Below are 24,878 nucleotides of genomic sequence, written 5' to 3'. Positions count from 1 at the left end.
CTATTGCTATGCCTCCTGATGAAATGTTCATATCAGCCTGGGGTTTAAATTAAAAGAACTTAAGATGGAGTCTGGTTGGTCCTAAATAAGAATGATGCTAATCTGACTCCTAGTATGGCCACCAATGTGTCCATCTTGAAAAGAATGAATGGTCTTATTGACATAGGGTGTTCTGTAAACGACTTCCATGCTGTCCATTTAATGCAAAATAGAAAGATTTAAATAAGCTTGTGGGTATATCTTGACAATGTCAGAGACAGGTTTATATCAGGCTCAAGGTCAAATACCATGACACGGAATTTTGTACTCCATTTATGGTTTACTTGTGAACGTGTTAACTTTACATATTTTTTATAAAGAATTTTTGTAATGTCAAGTTTGTCTTAAATGAAAAATGGTACTGATCTGGCATTAGGTATGGCAAAATTGGTGGCCAACAAGATAATCTTGATGTTCCTACTTCATCATAGATGGCAGTGTCAGCATGGTCTTTTCTCTCAAAGATTATATTATGTCTAGATGGTTCTAAATGAACATGTCCCAGACAGTTGCTATGGTGATTGTCTTGGAAATCTTGTTATTGCTTCTCATCCAGAATGGATGGTCTTTTTGACATGGGGTTTTCAGTGAAAGACTTGTTACATTATCAGGTTTGTGTGGAAAGATTTAACTAAATGTTGCAAGTAAAAATATCTTGACAGCGTGACAAGTTTATTGATTTTCTGTCCATGATATTGGGTTCCAAGTCAAAGGCCATGACAAAGGAATTTGTACTGCTCTTGAAAGTTCACTTGTGAATATGGAATAAAATATATTTGTTACCAAAGTTGATGTATCGGACTTTCTGATGAATATTATAGATGGTTTCATTAATTGGCAGGGGGGAAAAAATTACCACAATGCCCATCCTTAAAAACCTGATACATTGGTAAAGTTGGAGATTTTATAATCTGTTGAAAAGTTTAGAAAATGCATGTCATTCCACAAAGCTCAAATTAAAAGATACAATTCCTACCAGTGTATGTGTGCTATTGAATAGGTACACAGAGCATGCCAATTATTAGGTTAGCTGACACACTTGGCAATAAGTGATACATACTGTATGGAGACTATGATTTGTATATCAACATGCTTAAATTGACAATGCCGGAGGAAGCCCGCAATGTCTTTAGTGTAAAATTAGACAAACTGTACTGATATCTTGGTCAAGTTTAATATTTCTGGCATTGTTTCAATTGCAGGACAGATTAAACCAGAGTGTGACCATTGCCTGGATAATCCACGAAAGAAGTGTAAACACTGTGCATGCTGTGTGTGTGGTGGGAAGCATGACCCAGATAAACAGATTCTCTGTGATGAATGCAACCAGGCATACCATCTCAGCTGTCTCGATCCACCACTTGAAAAATTGCCAGAGGAGGATGAATGGTATAGAAAAAATGCGCTGACATATATTAGTTGGAAAAGGTCTTCATGTACATGTATATGTACTGAGAAACAAAACACAAGGGCAAAAGTCTTGTCAACACAAACCAACTGGACTAGTTCAGGATATACCCTGTTATATTGATATTACAAAATGTTGAAAGACAATTATCATATTTACTTAGCTACAGTCAGACTAACTTATGATTATGACAAAATTTGAAAGAACTTTATCTTTAACTGTTTCCTGTGTTTTTTTGTTCATCTGAATTAGGATAGGAAATGCATCCAAACATCTGTTTATTAGAGAATTGGATTTTGGTGGGGATTGGGTTTTTTATTTACCCTCAAGTTTCATGTGCAAGGAACATTTTACTCCCAATCTCAAATTTGTCCTACTTGTTGCAAGGGTACGAGCCAGTCTGCTTTAGATATAATAGTCCCAAAAAAATCTAAAATCTGAACCAAACTCTTGTTCCAAAAATTGGCTACATTCACCCTTAAAAGAATTTGGTTTCCAATTATTTTTTTCTTGATTGTATTTTTTAATATTTTCTGTAAGCCTACATTATTTTGAACTACACCTTTTCTGTAATACCACCCACTTTGATGTGTCATAATGTTACGGAGCTGAGGTTTTTTATTTATTTTTATAAAACTGTCTGTTTAGATATGAAGAGCATGTGTATTGGAATGACTGCATGTTTTTACAATTTCAGCCAGTTTAAAGCTGTTTTCTTCACCATAAATGGTAGTCAATATTACGCAGATGAATTGTGAAAATGATAGGTCATGAACATGATGAGTTTAGAATGAGAGTAAATGTGATGCCAGGTCGTTATCATGGTATCATCAAATGTCTAAGGATAGGACATGGGGTCAAAGTGTAAAGTTTCAGTAGAATTAAAATGATTAAAATTATTTATTTGAAATGTTAAGTTTTCATTATTTTATTTGTATTTATTTCTAATACATTTTGTTGTAGGTACTGTCCTAGTTGTAAAAATGATGATAGTGAAATTGTCAAAGCAGGAGAAAAGTTAAAAGAAAGCAAAAAGAAAGCCAAAATGGCATCATCATCATCTACTTCAAGCAGAGATTGGGGCAGGGTAAGTTAGAATTCATGGACAGAATTTAATACCTGGAATACATTACCTGTTGTTAAGTTGCCATCACTTTTACAGGTGCTAGTACTCAGTCCAAGGTGAATACCCTCCTCCAGTTAGTAAAAGACTTATAAAAATGGTACTAACAGCTGCCTCACTTGGCACTCAACATTAAGAGGTCAGTGTTAGGACTGGTCAGCCTGGTGTCAGGATAATGTGACTGGGTGGGACATCACGCTACATGTCTGCGGCATATGTCCCTTTGCTAGACATCACTATAAACTGCTGCACTGCAGACATTGTAGCAGTATGACTGAATTTTTTTAAAGAGATGTTAAAAGTCCAAATTGCACTCACATTGTAATTGAGAGTCTATAATAAAAATAAACATAGCAAGTCCTGGACTAATACCTTAGTCACTTCTGTCACTGAGAATATTTTCCTTGAAGTTTCTAGTGGTTTGTGACATATTTTACTTTAAATGTATTCATTTCTGTGTTAAGCATTTTCTCCCCATTTCTTGTTTTGGTTTGATTTTTTAACAAAATTATGTCTCGTTTATTTTGAGGGATTTGGTACATGAACCAAATGTATTGTTGGTCCTGATGTTAGGGGATGTATTATCCCCTGCAAATTTGTTTTGTTGTCGTACTTATTTCTCAGCATGCCACAAAGAATTGTCAGGTGCTCCCATAAGAAGGCTGCTTGGGATACACACCTCACTGCTTTGCATGTGCAAGGTGCAGTCACACAAATGGACATCCTTTCTGTGCCATTATGGCCAACGGTGAAGTTGGATCTGGCTGAAAGCAGCCATTCCTGTAGTGGCAGAAAGGGCCTGCACCGGACTTACCAGTGAAACCTCCGAGGTTAAGGAAGTTGCCAGCACAGATGAACTCCCTTTCTGGTGCATGATATGTGTCTTAAACTTGCTTGACCTGTGCCCAAGTCTAGGGGTCTAGATTGCCAGATGAGTAGAGTTCCCTGATGCTGGTCACTGGGCAGGGTGATGATTAAAAATCATTGAAGTATTTAGTAGAGAAGCTTTCATGAAGAAAGAACACGTACTTGGCATCTTCTTTTACTTGGAGAATGCTTACGACACCAGATTGAAGGACAGCACATCGAATGATGTATTCAACTAAAGTCTAAGGGAGGTACCCATTTGGTGGGCAGTACCCATACCTAACTCGATCTCCACTGATTTGAGAGATAGAAACTTCATAGTTGTGGTGGGCGGTACCCATTTGGAAAGCTGTTTTAAGGAGTTAGGTACATGTTCAGACGGCATATTGTCAGTCACCCTATTAAACATGAAAATTTACAGCATAGTGAAATGCCTTAATCTAGGAACTTGCTGCTTATTATATGTCGACAACTGTTTAAGCAGGTATAGATTAAAGAGTATACATACAATTGTGTGTAAACTAGAGATGAGAAGAAACATTTCAGAAATGGGCAGAAGACATGTATTTTAAACTTTCGCATCAGAATCACTCGACGCATTTCTGCCAGTTGCATGGTATTCATGACAACCCTGTCGTAATGGTTATCTTGTTCCTGTTGCACAGGAAATCAGATTTGTGGGGGGGGGTGCCAATAAACTACCATGTAATGGATGACTTAAGGACCAAGAAATGTCAACAAAAGCCCCAGATTTAATAAGAGTTGTGGCAAACACAGATTGGGGAGCATATTGAAAGGTCTTGCTGTAATTATACGTCATTAGCATCTAAACTCTACTATTGCTCAGTTGTGTATGAGACATAATTTACCAAGTATGATGAACATTTATATATTTTAAGTCGGTATGTGGAATATTCAATTTGGAAACAGCTGATGGTAAGTTGACTCTTTTATCTGCCCGTTTATTATCCTTATGCCAATTTGACTGAAGTACAGAACACATTATGTTTCTCGAATATGAAATGAATAGATTTAAATTGACATGTTCATCATGCTTGGTAAAATATGTGGAAAGAAATCTGATCAAACTAACTTTAGAACATCAAACCCATTATTGGTGAGTGGTATCCCATGCACTGAACAAAATCAGAGAGAACGCTCTGGTGGCCTAGTGGTAAGAATGACTACCTCAGAAGCGGTACATCTCGGGTTTGAACCCTGGATGAAACATACTAAAGACTTATTAAAATGGTACTAACAGTTGCCTCGCTAGGTGCTCAGCATTAAGAGGTTAGTGTTAGGACTGGTCAGCCTGGTGTCGGGAAAATGTGCCTGAGTGGGACATGATGTTACATGTCTGCAGCATGATGCCTCAGCACTAGACATCACTGTAAACTACAACACTGCAGACATTGTAGCAATATGACTGAAATATTGTTAAGGCTGCATTAAAAATCCAAAACAAACACAAATCAGAGAGATGAGTTGGCAAAGTGCTAATAACATGTTGGATACCCAACTTGTGCATACCTTCTGAATGGTCAGCCTCAACCCGAATGTACATTCTTGTTGAGTTTGTCAGTTTGCACCTTGTGTCATACTGTCAATGGAAACGGGACTGATCTTTCCTTACTAATTGCCATGAATCGGTTTGAGGTGGACCCAGGTGTGTTTGTAGTCTCCTCTAATGCCTATCTCTGTTTTTCCTTAGGTGCTGATTTTTACCAATCACTGCCATCTCACCTCTGTCTGTGTGAGTTCATGTCCCAACTTAACTAATGTGGATACATGGACAGCTTGCCAATAGTTTCCGGTGGGTCAGTGTTTCTTCCTGGGTTCTTCCTCCACCATAGATAGCCTCCTATTGTGTGCTGAAAAATGGTGTTGAACTAAAATCATATGAATTCTCTATCTCACTACTGGTACCTGTTGGACTTCCAACCTAGCTGGCATGGTGTTGTTATTGTTGTAGGGTTTAAAGCCATTTTTCCGCACAAGATAGTCTATACATGGCAGCAAGTATAAATGGTGGAGATAGAAGCGCCGACCCATGTAAAGCTACCGGCAAGCTTTCTCGCGTACACACATTTGAATGAGCCCGAGACTTGAACCTGCCATGGTGACCATGAAGAATATCTTCTCATTGCTACTTGTGACTGGATAGTCGGTCAACATGGTGTTTATACTGAAAGACTTTCCATGATATGTATTATGACCTAACGAAAAAGGTGACAAATATGGCTATCAGTGGCCTTTTTGAAAATTTCATTATTGCTTCTTTTCTTAAGTGGATTGTTGTACAAGGATTTTGCTAAAAGATTTCTTATAAAATGTAGTTGGTTCTAAATGAAAATGATGCCAATGTGACCTCCCAAAATTGGAAAAATCTATTAACAGTTTCTTTTATAAAATGGAGGACCATGATGACAATATATTGTTTTTTCTCTGATGCTTATATGATTGGCAAAGTTGCTGCCTTCATGGCTTTCTGAAAATGTGACTGTTTCTCCTGAATGGTTGGTCCAGTAGTGATGGGGTTTTAACATGAATACTAATAACACAGCTAGTTCTGATTAAAAACAGTGCTCCTCTGACACTGTACCTTAGTGGCCATCTTAAAACATCTTGTCACTAATCCTCTTGCATGAATGGTGGCATTGACATGGGGTTTCATATCACACACTTAATACAATATTTAATTAATTTAAAATGAAAATGGTGCAGATCCAAACATAAACATATTTAACTGACCTTTGGGTCAGGTCAGAAGTCATTGCTTCCATTAAGCTAGAGCATACTATGTTATGATGTTCTATCACTTGTTTCATTTTGCACAGCAACTCAAGTTGCTCAAAATCTACAACACCAAACGTTTATGGTTGGCTTTCACTTACAGAAATGATGAACCCTATTGATTTGGGATCAAAAGCTCAAAGGTCAAGGTAACTGACTAAAAGAAGAATAGTGTCTGCAGAACATTATTGTTCTCCAGTTAACCTACAGTAGCTTGCATTTGGGAAGCCTTGTCAAATTGGGGGCAAAAAGTTGAAGATTACTGACTGAAAAATGATGAATGAGTTCTGCATTGTAACTGGTGTTATCTACCATCTTTAGTAACAAAACTTTTTAGATGGCTTTGACTTGGGATAAGGTAGAATGCAGTTAATTTTGTCATCAGATCATAGATCAAAGTTCATTGTATATGAAAGAATAAATAATTGCTTTCAAACAGAAATTTGAGTTCTTCATCTACAGTTATTAACACAGTATCCAATGAATCTTGTGGTTCATGGGTGATCTGTTTTTCATTCATAGTTGTTACTGTTGTTTGTTTTGTCCCTAAGTTAGGTGTAGTCTCCCTTACATCCCAAGACATTGTTAGAGGTGGAACCTTCTATCTTGGCAAAAGAGCCCATGGATTCACCACCTTTGCTCTTGGTGTGTTCAAATGATATGTCAGGGTACAGTTTCAAGCAGCATTGCCACATACATCATTTAGGCCAGGTGTTACATGCATATATGATGCAGAATGGAGAATCATTTGCTATTGACACATTAGGAAGTGCATTGCTCCTAGGTATTTTAAGGTTCAGAGACTGACTCACTTATGCCAAAATGAAATCTTTTGTGGTCATAAACTAAAAGCTCCTATGAGTCTTTGGATGAAGTTTCCTTCAAAAGCTTTCCCTCAAGACCATTTTATTGCTCTCTTTAGGGTCTGCAAGACAAAGGCATGAGCTTCTTGCCATATATGTTGAACAAGGCTGTCTAAGGTCTAGCAGCCATTACAAGTTGGTATCTCTCTTTTGCCATCCTTGTTTTAAAATCTGAATCAGCTACTATGGGTATTCAGTGCTGTAGAGATCCCCCCCCCCCCATTTTTGTTCCATCATCCCATATTTTTGTGATAAGGGGGAAATCTCACCATATGATGAAATGCTGGCATGATCCCAGCAGTTATTCTTAGGGCCCATAGTCATTGCACACAAAGTAACTGGAGCAGATTCTAAAAATCTTAAGTCCTTCGGTTTTATGACAAACCTTGAATTCTAACTTTAATTCCTACTGTAAGGATGAGCATCGGTTCTTGAGGTCACGAACCTCCCACTGTACTGGCTGATTCAGCTGTGTGGTACTGACAGCTAATGTATTACTGATATTAAAATAAGGGGGGGTGTAAACTAATTTTAATGATGTAAAGCTTGCTAGTTGCTATTGCCAGATTCCCTCCCACTCTGCTTTCATGTCCCATGAGTAGTCTAGTCCTGAAAAGGGTCTTGACTACAGTGCATGTGCCAGTGATTGTACAGCAGACTGGGTCAATGCCTTGTTCTGGATTCATCCAGGGAAGGATGAATTATTATCTAGATGCGCACAGTTCTTTCTTTCTCTCTCTCTCTCTCTCTCTCTCTCTCTCTCTCTGAATAACTAAGCTATGCAATAAAGGTAAGTATTACATAATTACAATTAGCTTACCCAGAAAACTACTTATTTGAGCTGTTGCATTGTAAACTCCTGAAATCTTTCTAATGTTTGATTTATCCTCAAAACATTGTTCAATATCTTGGCAGACCTTGAATTTTTCACCTGATTCCTTGGATTTGTGTGGGAGTACCAAACAAATAACATTGAATAAAATATATCACTTAAGATTCAGAATTTCTTTTATTTCCTATTTTCTTAAAATTATAGATCAGTACATAAACTGAGTTAAAATTGGGTGAATGAGATAAGACCTGAATAAGTAGTTGCCAGATGGACTACTGTTGCTTTGCTGTAATGGCACACTAGTTGCATATCATTACACTTTTTTGTCCACTAAACTATGCCTTACATGTAAATGTAATCAGATTATGTGTTTTCGGTATATCCCCCTCTCAAAAATAATGAATAATTCTCATTTTTATTAACATCCTGTTAATCCCACAGACCGTATTCTAGAAAAGACTGCTTCTATCTAACTACGACATAAGAGTATGCTTGTCCATAGACTTACATGCACTTTCCTAACAGTATTGTTCTATTTATGGCAGCTAACCTATTTCCAAGAAACAGGCTGGTTATACTTTCAGCCTTTCGACCTTGGTTTCTATTTATAGCAGCTGTATGGCTTAGAAGAGAACAGACTGGTCTTCTAACTTGTAATGTTTGCTCGCAGATTCTTGTTCAAATTCATATCTGGTACAGAACCGGTCTGTAGGTATTTGCCACTAAAAGTCAATTCGGATTTATTCTAGTCAGTGCGTGTGTTAGAGCAAAAATGTTTTTCAAATAATTTCACAGATGGATTAGAAAAGATGAAAAATCTATTCAGAGATGAATTACATATTACAGTCTTCCATTCTAGGGCAGCTTCATGCCTCTTGCAGGCTATGTGGAAAGTATTTTAATATTGGTCATGGTGGTGAAATAAAGAAACATTGAATTAGCTTGTTTTACCAACTCCAATACTAAGGTAACTTCTTTTTTTACAGCAGAACTAAATTGTGGACAGGAATTTTATAAATGCGGAGGCGTTATATACTGAATTTTTAATAGAACACGGACTACCCCTAGCGGTAGAAGACTACATTGGTCCTTTGTTCAAATGGATGTTTCCTGATTCCTTAATTGCAGAAAACATGCATGTGCAAGAACAAAATCATCTAATATTGTTAGGTGTTTCGCAGAAGATACTTTACTTAAAATTGCAGAAGCCATAAAAATTGGACCGTTTAGTGTTGCAGTAGACAGGAGTAGTGATTATGATGACAAAAAGTTGTACCCAGTCCGTGTAAGAGACTTTGACAACGAAAAGGGCAAAGTCGGGGTGCTCTTCTTTTATTACCAGAATTAACAATAGATTCCACTGGAGAAAACAATTTTTTATTTGCTTGATAATGCTTTGAATAAATGTACGTTGTCAGAACTGTATGGGGTTTTTGGCTGATGCTGCATCTGTGATGACTAGAATTCATAAAGGAGTTAGATTCTGTATTTTGAAAAATGTATCCATCATTGTTCATATCAGGTTGTCTCTGTTATATGATGCACCACGCTGCAAGAAAGGCTGCTGATAAATTAGGAGAATTCCTGAAGTATCAAGTTGGCACTCTACCTGACAATATACTTCATGTGGACAGAGTTGATTATTTTCATCTTATTTCCCAGCTAAAAGATCCAATAAATGGAAGTTATAATTTTCCTCTTTTTTGTCAGGTTATCAAAGGAATATTGGTTCTTTACCATTTTAGTGCTGACTGTGAGAGATTGTTCAGCATTGTTAACAAAAGTAAAACTGAATTCAGATCCAGGCTCTGTAATCCAGCACTTAGTGTTCTACTGGTGTGCAAAGTGTTTTTATTCTCAGCTGGTACAAAGTGTTTTGAAATGCAATATGAGTCTGTTGCTTTTTAAAGCTCAAAGTGTTATAAACGGAAACTTGAAGCAGTAGTTGATGTTAGAAGTCCAGAGGGATAAGTAAATCATTTTGTACCTATGCACATTGAATTTTTATCATGTTATATGTGAATTACTCTTTCTGTCCACTTGGATTACACTTTTTCCTCGGCAGGGGTCGGCATGTATGGAATTGTTTTTTCTTCTGCTTATGTATCTAATATTTAAGTGACAAGCAACATAGTTACATACAGAGAAACTTCAGTTTCTGTAGGAAAGAAATACACCTTTTAAATTTTTTGGAAGCTCTTGAAAACTCATTGAAGTACATCTCTTGGTTGCTGTATGAACAGAGTCCTTGAGTAATAACACTTGTATATATTGTCTATATTACAGGGGATGGCCTGTGTTGGACGCACAAAGGTATGCACGGTGGTTCCATCTAACCACTTTGGATCAATCCCTGGTGTCGAGGTGGGAACTTTGTGGAAATTCCGCGTCCAGGTCAGTGAGGCTGGTGTGCATAGGCCACATGTGGCTGGGATTCATGGCCGAGAAGATGAAGGAGCATACTCAATAGTGTTGTCAGGAGGATATGAGGATGACACTGTAAGTACAAGTCGGTCTTGGTACAATGAATTGTCTCCTCTGTGGTTGAATGTGCAAGAGCACTAATTCTGGGTGATAGCATCAGCAATGGCTTAGGTTTTGGCTTTTAAAATATTGTCACAACTTCCAAACCCTCTGATCCATTTTGCACTATTTTAAGCACTCCTAATCAGCTATTTAGTCTGCTAATCCATTAATCACTGTAAATCATTAAAACCCAAGCTCCCACAAAATCTTCTGGATAAAAAAATTGTGTCCTTTGTCAGGTGTGCTAAATAACACCTGTGATGGAAATGCCTTTCGATGTATACTGATCTGTTTATCATGTTAATGAAATACATGCCATGATCCTGCTGTTTTCAGATAGAGTCAATGCCTGCAGTAGAAATGGCCATCTGTTTTTTCCATGCACTAAGTAAATAAGAATGCTGGATGTTTTGTCAAAACAGCACACATGCATAGCTAATCTGGTACCATAATAAAGGTATTTCCGTAAAATATGTAGGATATCATGCTAGTGTCAAAACTTTGTTTTAATAGTGGTAATATTATTGTACTGAGGAATCTTTTCCGGTGCAAGAAGATTATTTCCTTCTCTAGTTAGTAATTCTTTGATGATGGGTGAGCTAACTCGGTAGAGGTTTTGGTCCCTGGTTTCATCCTCCTGTTACATTACTCACCCATTTTACCCTTAAGTCCTCACCCTACCCTGCACTCATTGCTGAGCTTCTCTACATCCAAAGGGATATAGGGACATCTAAGGTTTAGCTATACAAATCCTTTAACATGCTGCCCTGCTTGATGCTGAGATTTTATTTCCAAAGGTTAGTCTGTATAGTGACCTGACAAGACGAGAGGGCTCAGCAACGTTGGTCCCTGGCTGTGGTACCAGAACAGACTAAACCAGTGAAGGTTTATGGCTCCCACTCGTACATGTTTTAAACAGGTGGACCTACAGAACAGGCAGACACAGTTTGAACTCTTTTCCACCTGTCTTTTTCATGATGAGGGGTCAGAGGAGAAAGTTGGCTGTCTCCTCCCCATTCCTTAAGTAGCAAAGAAACAATCCTTGGGCATTCCCAGCCATGAGAAGTTGGATCTGATCCATTCTCAAACTTGACATTTGTGGCTTCTAGCTAAATGGACACCTCTTGAGGACCCACTGTCTACTCAAATATCATCATCCCCCACCCCACCCCACCCCGTATCCAGATTTCATCACCATCTGAGTTTGTGGAAAAGTTTCTCAAACTCTCCTCCTCCACATCCCCACCCCCCATATCTGATCAGTTTTCATCACCATCTGAGTTTGTGGGAAGATCTGGAAAAGTTTCTGACCAGTGCTCGAATTCATGTACTGGAACCTTGGCCAATTTCTTTGATGCTTCAGATTTGTTTGCCTATAGCCCATGTAGCTTCATGGAGGGCTTGTTTTCTTGGGACAAATGTTCCCTTCACATAAACAATATGGAAATGCAGGCTGTTTTTCTAGCACTGCAAGGGCATACAGACATGCCAACCCTCCCATCTTTTTCAGGAGACTCCCTGAATTCAACCGAACTACCTCATTATTTTTTTTCTTTTAACGAAAAATGTTTTGAAAATTCCCTAGCATGTAAGACTGGAAGTTCTTTGAAAGACATGCAAACTTGAATCCATGTGTTTGGTGATCTCTTCTACAATGTATAAAAGAAAGGGAGCTTCAGATGAAGATGGAAAGTCAACAAAATATAAAACTTCTGTCCAAGCTTCTTATAGTCTGGAATTTCCATGCCTGGCTTGTGGAAGTGATAAACAGTGTTGTGCAAGACATGCAATTCATGTTTCAGTTCTGCCAGTGGCTTGCCCAATGATTGTTGTCGACATCTCCAGTCACAAAAGCAAGTTTTTGATCTTTATTTTTATGGCCTTAATTGTATGCTGCAAATTGTAATTTGAGTGCAAGCATTAAAATTGCGATTATCTTTAGCGATACACTGATAGATTAGTTAAAAAAAAGTAAAGTTGAATAAATGACAATTGAATCGATACATCTGCAGATAATAAAATTACTAAGACTGCATTATTATTATTATTATTATTATTATTATTTAGCCGTAAACCCGGAAATGTACTTTAACAATTTAGGTTTATGAGCTCTTTACTAAGAACTACATCTGCTTAACCTTAGATATATAGTAAGAACAGGAAAAGAAACAAATACTTGTGCCTGAAGTTTTAATAAAAAGTAAGAAACATTAAATGCAGTTCGTTTTGTGAATGAATGCAATTTATATTTTGTTATCTTTTGTTTCTGAGTCGGTATTTTAAATTTCATGTACTTTATTTCACAGGCACTTAACATCTGCACAAAGAGAAACACTCAGAATGCGTCAAATTTTTTCAAACTTGTGCATAACAGCACTAGGTGGCTGCCTCTTGGAAAAATGACAAAATGGGTGCTCGCACAATGAGATCCACTTACAGCCTTCTTTAAGGCAGATTGAGAAAAGAAGTCAAAACAAGACACAGTGTGGAAGCCAGCCACTCTAGGAAGCAGAGAGTTCTGGAAAATTGAAGGTCCATGACTTTTTAAGTTGAACCTCCTCTTCTTGGACTTCTTCATTCCCTTTTTTGACAGGTTTACTCTTGAGATGCGGTCTGAAGAACCAATGATCTGCAAACAGGCTGCTCAGATAAAAGAGCTTATTAAGCAGATTATGGCCATGTTTGTGAAACCTTCTGCCATGATCTACAAGGATACAGAATCTGTTGACTTCCAGAATGGATACAGCATCAAGAATGATGAAGAAATAATGATTAGGCAGGCAGCTCGGAGCTTCATGTAGGAATATAAACTTCCTAAAGAAAAGGCTGACTCATTCTTTACCTCTATGAAAGCCTTCTTTACAACAGCATATAACTATCTAATTAAGCATGAAAATATTTTAGAACCTCATCTTAAAAATGTGGTTGTAACAGATGTGACAAAGAGGCCATTCATCAGCTTCACAATGCCGGATTTCTTTGTGAAGTGGTTTCTAGCGTGCAGGAGCTTCACTTTATCAGCTGCAGATGCAGTTTTCTCAACACCAGGTTGAAGAACTACCTCCTGGAATGCTGGAGCCTAATTCAGCAACTGCCATGTACCAAACTTGGATGAAGATTGATGAGCTCAGAGATAGTATGGGTCAAGCAAAATTTGGACTTCTTGCCAAAGTGATGATACATATCCTTGCCATCCCTGACAGCAATGCATTCTGTGAAAGAATATATAGTTTTGTGAGGAAGACTAGGACTGACTTCAGGAGCAGCATGAAAACTGAGACATTAGAAAGTCTTCTTGTTAAGCAAGAAGGTATTGCTTGCTCAGAGAGACAGTTTGACAAAGTTATGCTTAAAAGATGCAAAGGAGCAAACAACCGTGACTCTCCAGGAGTAGTGTTAATTGATGTTCTTCACTGTTAAGTTTTGTTCAGCCTGTTATTTATATTTTATTTAATATCTAAATATAAACCATTTTAGAATTGAATTAGAGTATCTTTATTTGAAAACCATTCACTTTTTGTAAACGTGTTCAGCATGTTTCTCCCTTGATGGAATCCTCCCTGCAATAATTGAAATCTCTCAAAAAATTGTCAAGATCTCCCTTGAGGGATCTCATTGGGGTTGGCAGATCTGGGCACATCAACCACATGGTTGCTACAGACAACATACCTCAGACATCAAGGGGGCACGCATACCCCTTCTGTCTGCATAGAAGTTTGAAACACCCTATATTTGACAGCTTTGGAGGACACCACCAGTTTTTTAAACAGAGGGTAAGAGAAATATTCTGATGGACAGGATTGACGCGTCTTCATGAAATACACTCTGCATTAGTTAGTAGTAGAAATACTTTTTCAAAGCCAGTGTTAGACTTTTTGGAAACAAGGCGGAATAGCAGACTCCCTCTTTATGTCTTTCCGGTGCCAGACCAAAGGGTTTGAGAATGTGTTGAACTTTCTGTCAGAGGTGAGATTGACTGTACACATAACGATTTATCGCCTTTCATAATTACTCTACTTATTCAACTAGTCAGGGTCTTGATGTCATGGCTTATCCTGATAGCTCCGCTGTGGCCCCAGCAGTTGGGGTTGTCAACTTGTTGGCCAGCAAACACAGGAAATTGCCATTTAGAGGGACCAGCATTTGCAGCACAGTGGGAAATGAATATGATTGACTAGAAACAATGATTTTGTTCACTGATCATTCAGAGAAATAAGACTGTGTTTGGTACATCAGTCATTGATAGTTGTAAAGACTTTCATAGAAAGTCCTTATTTTACACAATGTAAAATAGTTCACTGTTTAGTTATATAAGCCAGTTGAGTAATATCAGATGCTTGTGCCATAGATTTCAAATTTCCAATAGAGGTTATCAGATGTATTGTGCAATTAATCTGGTGCATTGACTTTTCTTTTACAGGACAAGGGTGATGAATTCTATTACACAGGAAGTGGAGGTAGAGATTTGTCAGGAAACAAAAGAACTGCTGAACAGTCATGCGATCAAACGCTTACAAGGATGAACAAGTAAAGTTAATCTCATTTTTTTATATTTCTTCATAATAAGAAATAAAATCTTTTTTTAAGCTTTACTGGTCATAGAATAGAAGAGCTTGTGTGATAAATGTTAGTGCGGAACTTGAAGCATACCAGCATTAGATATAATGAAATAAACGTCTCTTAGATTGTGTACATATATTATGTACACACACAGTATCATATTCTATCATTTTTACATGCACACACAACTGGAAGCTGTTGCAAACTCTAACGTGTGGACAATTTGTATGCATGTAATCTTTTCTGTAAAAGGACACAAAAACATTCTAACATGCTGTTGCACATATTAACCTGGTCCCATAAGTTTTAATTTATTAGTCATTGGGGTAGGGCATCTGCATAAGCACTGTAATAAATTTGTATTACTTTTCTCACTTTGGTAGCATGTACACTATACGTTTATTACTGAAGTCTGTGTTTTGATCAATTTATTAGGTAGTGTTGGCCATAGAGCTGCAAAAAGTGACATGTTCATGTGTTTTGTTGGTTACAGTACCTTTCCACCCAAAAGTAGTTTTTTTTTGTCTTTGTTTCTCCCAGTGAGGGTGGATGGGTGCTCAACATTCAGGCAATGGTCAGCGCCATGTTTTAGTACATTCATTTAATTATAGGGCCCTTGCCAAAAACTGTAATGCTCCATTAGACAACAAGAAAGGAGCAGAAGCTAAAGACTGGAAGGCAGGAAAGCCCGTAAGAGTGGTCCGAAATTGCAAGGGTCGAAAACATTCAGACTTTTCACCGGAAGAGGGAAACAGATACGATGGCATCTACAAGGTTCGTATGTACATTAAAACCTACCTTGGGAAACCACATTTTCTGAAAAACAAAGTATGCTTCCCAAAAGCAGGTTGTGTCTCCATAAAGATGATGTTGTTTATATGACAAGATTAATCATTGTAAGAAGAACTTTGCCCCTCGATCTTAAAATTTTACTTCACTCCAAAATATTACTCAAAATTATTTCAGCCAATCAAAAGGCTGTATGTTGTACATTTCAAAAGATTTTCATTGCCTGGAGTAACAAAAAAATGCTCTAAATGCTGAGTGATTGCAGGGCTTCGATTATTTTTCTCACAAAGTGGCATAGATGAAGCATTAAAAGACAAAATTGCCATTTAAAATTTGTTGGATAGTTATAGAGAGCATTTGGATTTTATTTACCATGAATACAAAATTGGAAATGTGTGTGAAACACAAAAACATTTTACTCAAGTTCTGAAATTGAAAAGCAGCTGATCTGGGACATGGTGGCATAGTACAGACAAATCAGAATAGGCATTAATATGGTCATTTGATACTGTGTTTTGGTATATAAACATCTTGCACAAGTTTCATACGAACACACAGTCCTATACATAAGGGAATGTGTTGATTATTTTTATGTGTGTTCAATGTGTATGTCTCTGTCCAAAACAATGGACAACATTGTGTACTTATGATATATTGCAGATATTTTCCCATCTTCACAAGTGAATGATTTAATTTGTATGGTCCATTGCATTCATTTGGTTTGATGTTTACTGTGCAGCCAACACTGGGAGATGGCAAAACTTAAATGTCACTTTTCTGGAAGCCACAGTTCATGTGGCCTCAGTATTACGACTTTTGTCTCATAGCGCAGAGTCAAGTAACAGTAACAGCAATGTGCAGAGTCAAGTAACAGTAAAGTCATAACATGCTTTTTCTCTGAGCATTGTTCCAAGTTTGTACTAAAATGGACACATTCAGAATTTAAATTCTGAGTTGGCAAGTGAAAATGGTCAAATTATAATTGGCAACCATCAGAATTGCAATGTGGCAACTAGGCATTGACTTCATTGCCAAGATGAAGATGACAAGGTTTATACAACTTAGAATATGAGGTTTGTCATTTAAAAAAACTTGCATTTTATATTTATTTAAATAACACACAATACATAGGTTCAGTATAAACTTTATTCTAAATATAAATAATCTTTGGCATAATGGGGGCAAATCCTGACACAGCACACTGCACCAGCCGAGCTCTGAATTGTTCTATAGGAATACCTAAGGAAGAGAGACTCGGTGGAGTTTGTAGGATTGTGAAGTGTCCGACACCTTATGTGGAGCCGCAAGGGGATGATACGAGGTATATAGGGACACTGATAACCAAAACTCGATAAGTCTGCTCCTGAAGATTGCTATGATAACAAACATCTGCCAATACTCCATACATGCACCTTAGGAAGCGGGTATGAAGTATATGGGCATAATAGTTGATTACATTTAAGTACTGACACAAATTGGGGGTAAGAAGCAAAGCTGTAAATGCACGAAACTTGGCAATGGCAATAACATTAGCCAATTTGATAAAGGGTCCCTAGAACAAAGCTGTAACAGTACGCTATGCAAGAAATGTCCCAAATAAAAAACATGGTGGAATGAGAGGAGGCGGGTGGTTCTTTCCGCAAATAATGGTAAAAATTAAATGCAGCATCTGCACTGAAAGGAATGCATCTCTACAGGTGTATGAATGACGCCTAACTGACAGTGTTTGATCACATGCTTCAACTCGGTCATCTGATTGGTTCAACATGACAACGTATCTAAATTTAGTTACTAGCTTATTAACATATATTGGTCGCAATGACATCATGTCCGGGCAGAGAACCATAGTAGACAAAGAGCGGCCAAGCAAGGCGCCAGAGAAGTATGCACTGTGTATTACTTAAACTACATTTAACCAATTAAATTATTTATAAAAAAAAGAACATTTTTCCTTGAAATTTTTCTTAAATTTCTTGAAAAATTCCATGCATTTTTCCAAAAGCTCCTAAATTTAACTGAAGAAATGCAAATTTGTTTAAACTCAATAAAATGTATCACTTTTAAATTCAGAACGTTTGTTGGTTATGTTTTATAATAATAAAAATGCGGGATAAAATCTACATGACTAAGCTTATGATGCACAACATTTTGCTATCGTTTGTCACATTTATCAACATGGGATAAACGGCTGATTAGTGTTAGATACTTTAATTATGTTACTTTTTCTTAAAAGGTCCTCAGTGTTCAATTGCTTAGCTCAAATAAATTGACACATTACCCTAACTGCTCTTAAGCAAATAGGATTTGTATGCATTCAAACTTTTTAATGCCAACTTTGGAACAATGCAACCAACACTTCTACAGGTTGGCGCACTGAAATGAATTAAACAATAACCATTCAAGATAAACATTTAATCAATTCAGTCTTTTACTGCCAGGTTTGGAATTGAATGCATTTCTTAAAATTTAAGAATACTACACAGCAAGTCTTGTTCTTCAAAACCTAGATTGTGTTTTTAAGAATGCATCAAACCACTTAGTCCAAGGTGTCTGTAATTATGTGGCAATATCCTTAAATTGAGTAAACATTTATGGAACATCTGGAATATGTACTGATGTGTTAATCGAATGCACAAAGGAACACTGTGCTGACAGCTTTGGACAAGAAGCATAAAGTTACATTAGTTTGCCTATTTAGAATGCATTTAAATATTTCTTCATACATTAGAGCGTCTGCCTCAGATAAGCAAGGTCGTGGGTTTGATCCCCGGCCGAGTCATACCAAAGACTTTAAAACATGGTACTAACAGCTGGTCAGCCTGGTGTCAGGATAATGTGACTGGGGTATCTATTAATTGACCCCATGTCAAGTCACATTTTTGTTTCCACTCAGTGATCAGGGAATTACATATTGAAATCAAATCAAATTTGATATGAAGTTTTACATTAAGACTGGTTAAATTTGATTTCCACCATTTTCTGGCAACATTTTATAGAATTGTGGCCTCCTTTTGACTTCACAATTTGCCCTTAAATTTCACTTCCCGCTCAGTGTTTTGAAGAAGTTTATAGATTACACCAAAATGTAGTAATTTTTCATAGCTTGATTTGCACCATTTTGCAACCAAATATTACCAAGTTGTGGTTTCTGGAACGTTTCAGTTTCTACTTCATGAAGGGCTTTAATGGATTAAACTAAATGTGATTTGCAGAGGAGGTCCTTGAGGGGGGTTAATTTTTACTCTTCCAACGAAATTTGATACAGTTATGGCCCTTTGAATGGAACCTTTGCATTTTGATTATATCGTATTTACAGTGGCACTCATAGCATCTGGATATGTTTGATGTTTACATTGTTACTTTGCCTTTTGCAGGTGGTAAAGTATTGGCCTGAGAAAGGGAAGTCTGGCTTCTTGGTTTGGCGTTACTTGTTGAAGAGAGATGACCCAACACCTTCCCCATGGACCACTGCAGGAAAAAAGAAGATAAAGGAACTAGGTCTTGTTATGCAGGTAAGTACAGGGAAAATGTTATTATCATGTTGGCATGCACAGGTTAATCTCAAACTTGAAAAAGAAAACTGATTTTTCTAATTAGAGTTGATAAATGTGAGAGAAATCACTGTCAAGAGGAAATAAGCTACCTGTAATTCACTTCTTGAGGGCAATCGTCCTTAAAATTGGAAGAAACAGGTTAAGATTTTAAGGTAACAGGAGTTGGAGTATGCTCTCCCAACATTGATACAGAGAGCAGTAAAAAGTAATTGGTTGTTCTGGCAGATCTAGACTGGTAAATTATTTGGTTATCAATGCTTCGGGAATGCCTTGTTATTCAAAGGTGTGTGGTAATAGGCTTGTTTTGATGTCATACCTTTTATTCCATCAAATTTCAAAGCTAGTTTGTACCTCAGCATAAATACGGCAGCTTGGAGAAGGTTCTTTGGCAAAAAATAATTATTTGAAAACTTCTTGTACCCTTGTTAGTTGTTAAATATTTTTCATTGTGAAATATTATATGGTTCCATTTAAAAATATAAGGTAGAACAAGTTTTAATATAACAGTCAAGTAGGCTACCGGAATTCAGTATATGGTTGCCTAGACCCAGATTGTGGTAACAAGATCTTTTGAACTCATAATATGTTCATGTACGCTAGTGGGACAATGTGATTAAAATTGGATATCCGCTTTCCTAAGTGAAGATCTGACAGTATTCGCTTAGATGTCATGTTCTGATGACCTTTATATTAGCCATTAGAAATACAGCTTAAAGAAATTTGAAAGTGAACCAAATTGTTCATCACATGTTGATGCTCTTCAGTCATACTGCTCAGTCTCCCAAACACTTCGGATGCGGGAGGTCGTGGGTTTGATCCCTGGCCGAGTCATACCAGAGACTTACAAAAATGGTACTAACAGCTGTCTCTCTTAGCGCTCAGCATTAAGAGGTTAGTGTTAGGACTGGTTGGCCTGGTGTCAGGATAATGTGACTGGGTGGGACATCATGCTACATGTCTGCAGCATGATGCCCCAGTGCTAGACATCACTATAAAACAGTCACAATGCAGACATTTTTAGCGATATGACTGAAAAATTGTTAAAGCTACGTAAAAATTACAAGTCACACATGCACAGTCTCCCAAACATGAAGATATAAGACTTCATCTGATTGGCTGATAAAATTAGCAATTCTGGTAATAATAAGGGTCACCAGAACATGACCCTTAAGCAAACACTGTCTGATCTTCACATAGGACAGTGGAGATCTGATTTTAATCAGATTGACTAGTGGGGTCATATGATTTTTAGTTGTGCAAGGATAACCGTGCTCAAATTATATTAGGAAACAATGCCTGTAATCTTGAACCATGGAAAAGCAAACCTTTTACTCAATTTTTAATTGAAAAACTGAGGATGAATTTGAAAATGGTACTAAATTTCATTACATGGACAAAAATTAAGGGGTTAGGAACACTGGATATGGTCAGCTTTTGTTTTGCTTTCGTTTGATTAACCGCATGAAAAATGTTTCGTGTCTGGTAGTTGTAGAATGCAAGTTGTTAAGTACCACAAGCCCATGCCTATTGATGGGAGGAAAATATCATTTTTTTTTAAAAAAATTATATCAGATATAGGTTTTGATAATGGTATGTACCACAGAGTATTCATTTTCTTTTTTAAGTGACAAATCAGAGTAACTTTAATTCTGATTGATGTCAATTACAGTAGATACATCATTTACTGCAAGACATGCCTGCCATCATGCATTTTGCTTATTCATCCAGCTTTAGGATTTCCACAAAGTCTGCAGCAGTGGGAATAATAAAAACAAATTCCACGTCATAAAATATGCTTTGACTGATCGGCGAACTGGAAGTTATCAATTTTGCACATGCATGATGGTTCAAATGCCTATTGGAAACCTATGTTCCAAGGCAGTTCTAATCTGCTAGTATGTATTCACAGATTCTTCTCTTTTTAAGCTGTTATATTTTGATTCTGGACAAAAAATTATGGCTTCTATAAATTAAAAAAATATATCAATGAAAATCATTAAAAACCATTGAAAAAACACTTGCATTGTTTTCATAAAGAATACACTGACGAGTAAGAATTCATAAGCCAGGAAAAAAACACCAACACACACTTTCTGTAACATGTGCAATTGTGAATTTTCAGTACAGTCTGGATGTATGTTTGAGATATGCAGACATATTTCAGGAATAAGACATTAAACTTTGCAAAAGAATTAAAGATAATGTGTTGGATTTTTTATCAAGATAGAACTAGTGTACATCTACTATGTCCAAGTCTGACCCAAAGTCAGTAGATATTATTTCGGAACTCACTCTGCCTATGAGTGCACTGGATACATTTTCAGGTGTTTTTCAAGTTGGATTCAGCATTGCAACTAGAAGCCAAAAGATGGCATCTTTGGATTATATCTTGGAAAGTTTTTCAGTATTATTACACCAGAAAGTGACAGCTGCAGATGTGAAATTGGAAATGACACAATATCATTCTACAGATATTCAGGACCGCACCTATGGCCTAGTGGTGAGAGCGTCCATCTCGGAAGTGGGAGGTCGTAGGTTCGAACCCCAGCTGAGTCATACCAAAGACTTTAAAAAATGGTACTAACAGCTGCCTCACTAGGCGCTCAGCATTAAGAGGTTAGTATTAGGACTGGTCGGCCTGGTGTCGGGATAATGTGACTGGGTGGGACATCATGATGCCCCAGTGCTAGACATTATTATAAACTGCCATACTGCAGACATCATAGTGATATGACTGAAAAATTGTTAAAGCTACGTTAAAAATCCTAATCACACACACATACAGATATTCAGCCGTGTCTGAAAAATAGATTTGTTGATTCATGCTAACATTCTTGTGTGCTTCATTTTCAAGCTCTCCTTTCTTTTCGATGGTGATGTCCCTCAAAAATGTTTTTGGGGTAGGCATGTCGTACTACTGATGTACAGTAATACTAGAAGAATTAAACATGTCTTGGGTGAAAATAATAACATTCACCAGTTATGGAGGTAAGATGAGAAAGCCATCATATGGGGATGAAAATTTGGGTGAGACATGGCCACTATCCATTCAGGTAGAATTTTCATTTATACTACCAACACATTAGTCATTACTGAGTGAGGTCATTAATTCTTTTATCTACTGTTAAACATCAGTCAGTCACTGATTGAGGTCATTAATCCTTTAATGTACATTGTGACCCCACTATAACATGCTCTGTTAAAACACAAATTTGGATATAACACAGTTGTGGCGTGGCTCCTGAAATGTTATATACATGTATTTTTCTTGTACACGAAAAAAAACTTTCTTAAAGTACGAGAAATACGTAAAAAAATTATTATCGTTTTGGGGAGGAGATGGCATACGAATAATACAAGGCGATCGTGGTGTGGCTCCAGAAATTTTTTATGTATTTTTCTCGTACATGAAAAAATAGTTTTTTCTTCTTAAAAGTATGAAAAACATGTAAAAAGTTTAATTTGGGATCACATAGGACTTCACCAATGTTGCAAACTGCGATTTTATTTTACTTATTGGCAGCAAAATATACCATCTGGAGATTTTTTTTATTGTTGACATTGTTTACTGTTTACTTGTATATACAACTATTGGTTTGCAGAGGCCCAATCAAATGAAGCTGCAAACTTGATATAAAGTGCGATAAAATTTATCTATTGTTTCATAAACAATTTCTTTGTCCATATTGACAAACCATCTTAACAGTGCATTGTTATATCATCTGCTTATGTTGACATCGAGCATGAGTACTGTATGTTGTGAGATACCTGCTTTTTTGTTGTTAACCTTGGTAGCGGAGATCAACCGGATGAAGCATTATCTCGTAATCTATCTTTCATTGGATTTTTGGCTGCTCACTAGTAATTAATATATTTATATAGACTGACATTTGTATGTGGATGGTAAGTAAAATTCCTCCTCTTTTCACATCAGAACAAAACACCTGCATCTCTATCGTCTGTTGACCCTTTGTTACATTTCTGATGCATGCATGGAGGGCAGCATCACTCCGTTACCACAAATGTAAAAAAAAAAAAAAAAAGACCATCTTACTTGCTGGTCTATTCGATAGGCAGGAAGGAACAGTAACTATAATCAACCAAACAACAGCCAATTCCTTTTTTAGAAATGTACCCAGATAAAATAGTTTGCTGAAATTTCAAAGGAAACATTACCTTTGAAGCACCGACTGTTATGAAAACGTACTAAGCAAATGGGAAAAAAATCAGTCTCACTCATGCAGTACAGTTATTTGATATTGCCGCCACAATAAGAAACGAGCATTTGTTTGGTTCTCCAAAGATGTCCTTTAGCGGTGACTTCAATATCGCATGCACCCTTCATCAAAGAAATGCAGACTACAGTCTTCAATAAAAACAAAGAACTTCTCTTCAAAGAAAGTCAAACATAATAAAAGCAATGGAAGCTGATGAATTTTATCATTTTCCAACCTGACTGGAACACATTTACTGTGCAGTGGAAGTTTCCTTTTTGCATGGAAAATGTTTATGCTTATGAACGCTACCAACGGCGTCTTGAAATGCAAACTAACTTTTACCAACTTGAGGCGTACTGAAAAGTAAATGTGCTTCATCATTCCTTACGTGACTGTGCTATGTTTATCCACTATAAGGCCTGTGACAAAATTATTGAATATTTTAAATCTCTGCATATTTTTGATGGAATTACTTATATTGTGGATTCAATGTATGTAATGAGATTTGCGGGTGATTACATGGTGTTGTTGTTGTTGTTGAGTTTAATTATAGTGGCGTGCACTGATACTGATGGTGTTGATACTGTTCATGCAATGCATTAGACATATATATATATATAAACATCATACACGTATATGTACCAGTCTGTGGTTCTCTAAATAAAGTAAAATATTGTATATGCCTTCTCTGTTTTCACTACAGGTGTATTTTCCATTCACTGTGCATTGATTTAAGATGGTAACTGTGGCAATGAAGCATGTATTTTTACCACTGGCATTTATTACCCACACACACACCACACACATTTTTTGGGGTACACAAATCATTTTCTTCAGCTAACTGACCTGGTTGCTTATAACACGGTTCAGTCAATAACATGGTCGGGTTCTATGGCTCCCAACTACCGTGTTATAGCTGGGTCATACTGTACTGTTTAACATCAGTCATTACTGAGTGAGGTCATTAATTCTTTCATGTACTGTTAAACATCGGTTAATTACCAAGTGAGGTCATTAACTCCTTCATGTACTAGTAAACATCAATCACTACATCAATTCAATCATGCACTGTTACACATCAGTCAGTCACTGCATCAACTCTTTCATGTACAGTTAAACATCAATCAATCACTGAGTGAAATCGTCAGCTCTTTCATGTATTGTTAGGCAAAAAAATGCGTTTCTGGATGGCTGACCATCAGGTTTTTTGTTGCCAACCTTAGCACTTTTTCCCCCAGGGAAAAAGATCAATCTTTTTTTTATCCCAAATTGATATGTGTATTTGAGCCATTTTTGCCCAGTACTCG

General features: G+C 37.0%; 1 protein-coding gene across 1 annotated transcript in view; it reads left to right on the top strand.

Annotated features, from left to right (window-relative positions):
• The window catches only part of LOC149808032 (E3 ubiquitin-protein ligase UHRF1-like), a 70,572-nt gene that overhangs the window by 28,990 nt on the left and 16,704 nt on the right, over positions 1 to 24,878 (top strand). Inside the window, exons 7-12 of the mRNA XM_089972827.1 lie at positions 1,242 to 1,428; positions 2,411 to 2,534; positions 10,212 to 10,424; positions 14,872 to 14,978; positions 15,623 to 15,785; positions 19,175 to 19,312. Coding sequence (XP_089828953.1) covers positions 1,242 to 1,428; positions 2,411 to 2,534; positions 10,212 to 10,424; positions 14,872 to 14,978; positions 15,623 to 15,785; positions 19,175 to 19,312 — 932 coding nt within the window. The remainder of the gene's footprint in view (positions 1 to 1,241; positions 1,429 to 2,410; positions 2,535 to 10,211; positions 10,425 to 14,871; positions 14,979 to 15,622; positions 15,786 to 19,174; positions 19,313 to 24,878) is intronic.

Source organism: Sinohyriopsis cumingii, chromosome 1, assembly GCF_028554795.1.
Source record: "Sinohyriopsis cumingii isolate HCF-2022 chromosome 1, ASM2855479v2, whole genome shotgun sequence".
Lineage (NCBI taxonomy): Eukaryota > Metazoa > Mollusca > Bivalvia > Unionida > Unionidae > Sinohyriopsis > Sinohyriopsis cumingii.
The sequence above is the reverse complement of the archived record's forward strand: the minus strand, read 5'-3'. Positions and strand labels throughout refer to the sequence as shown.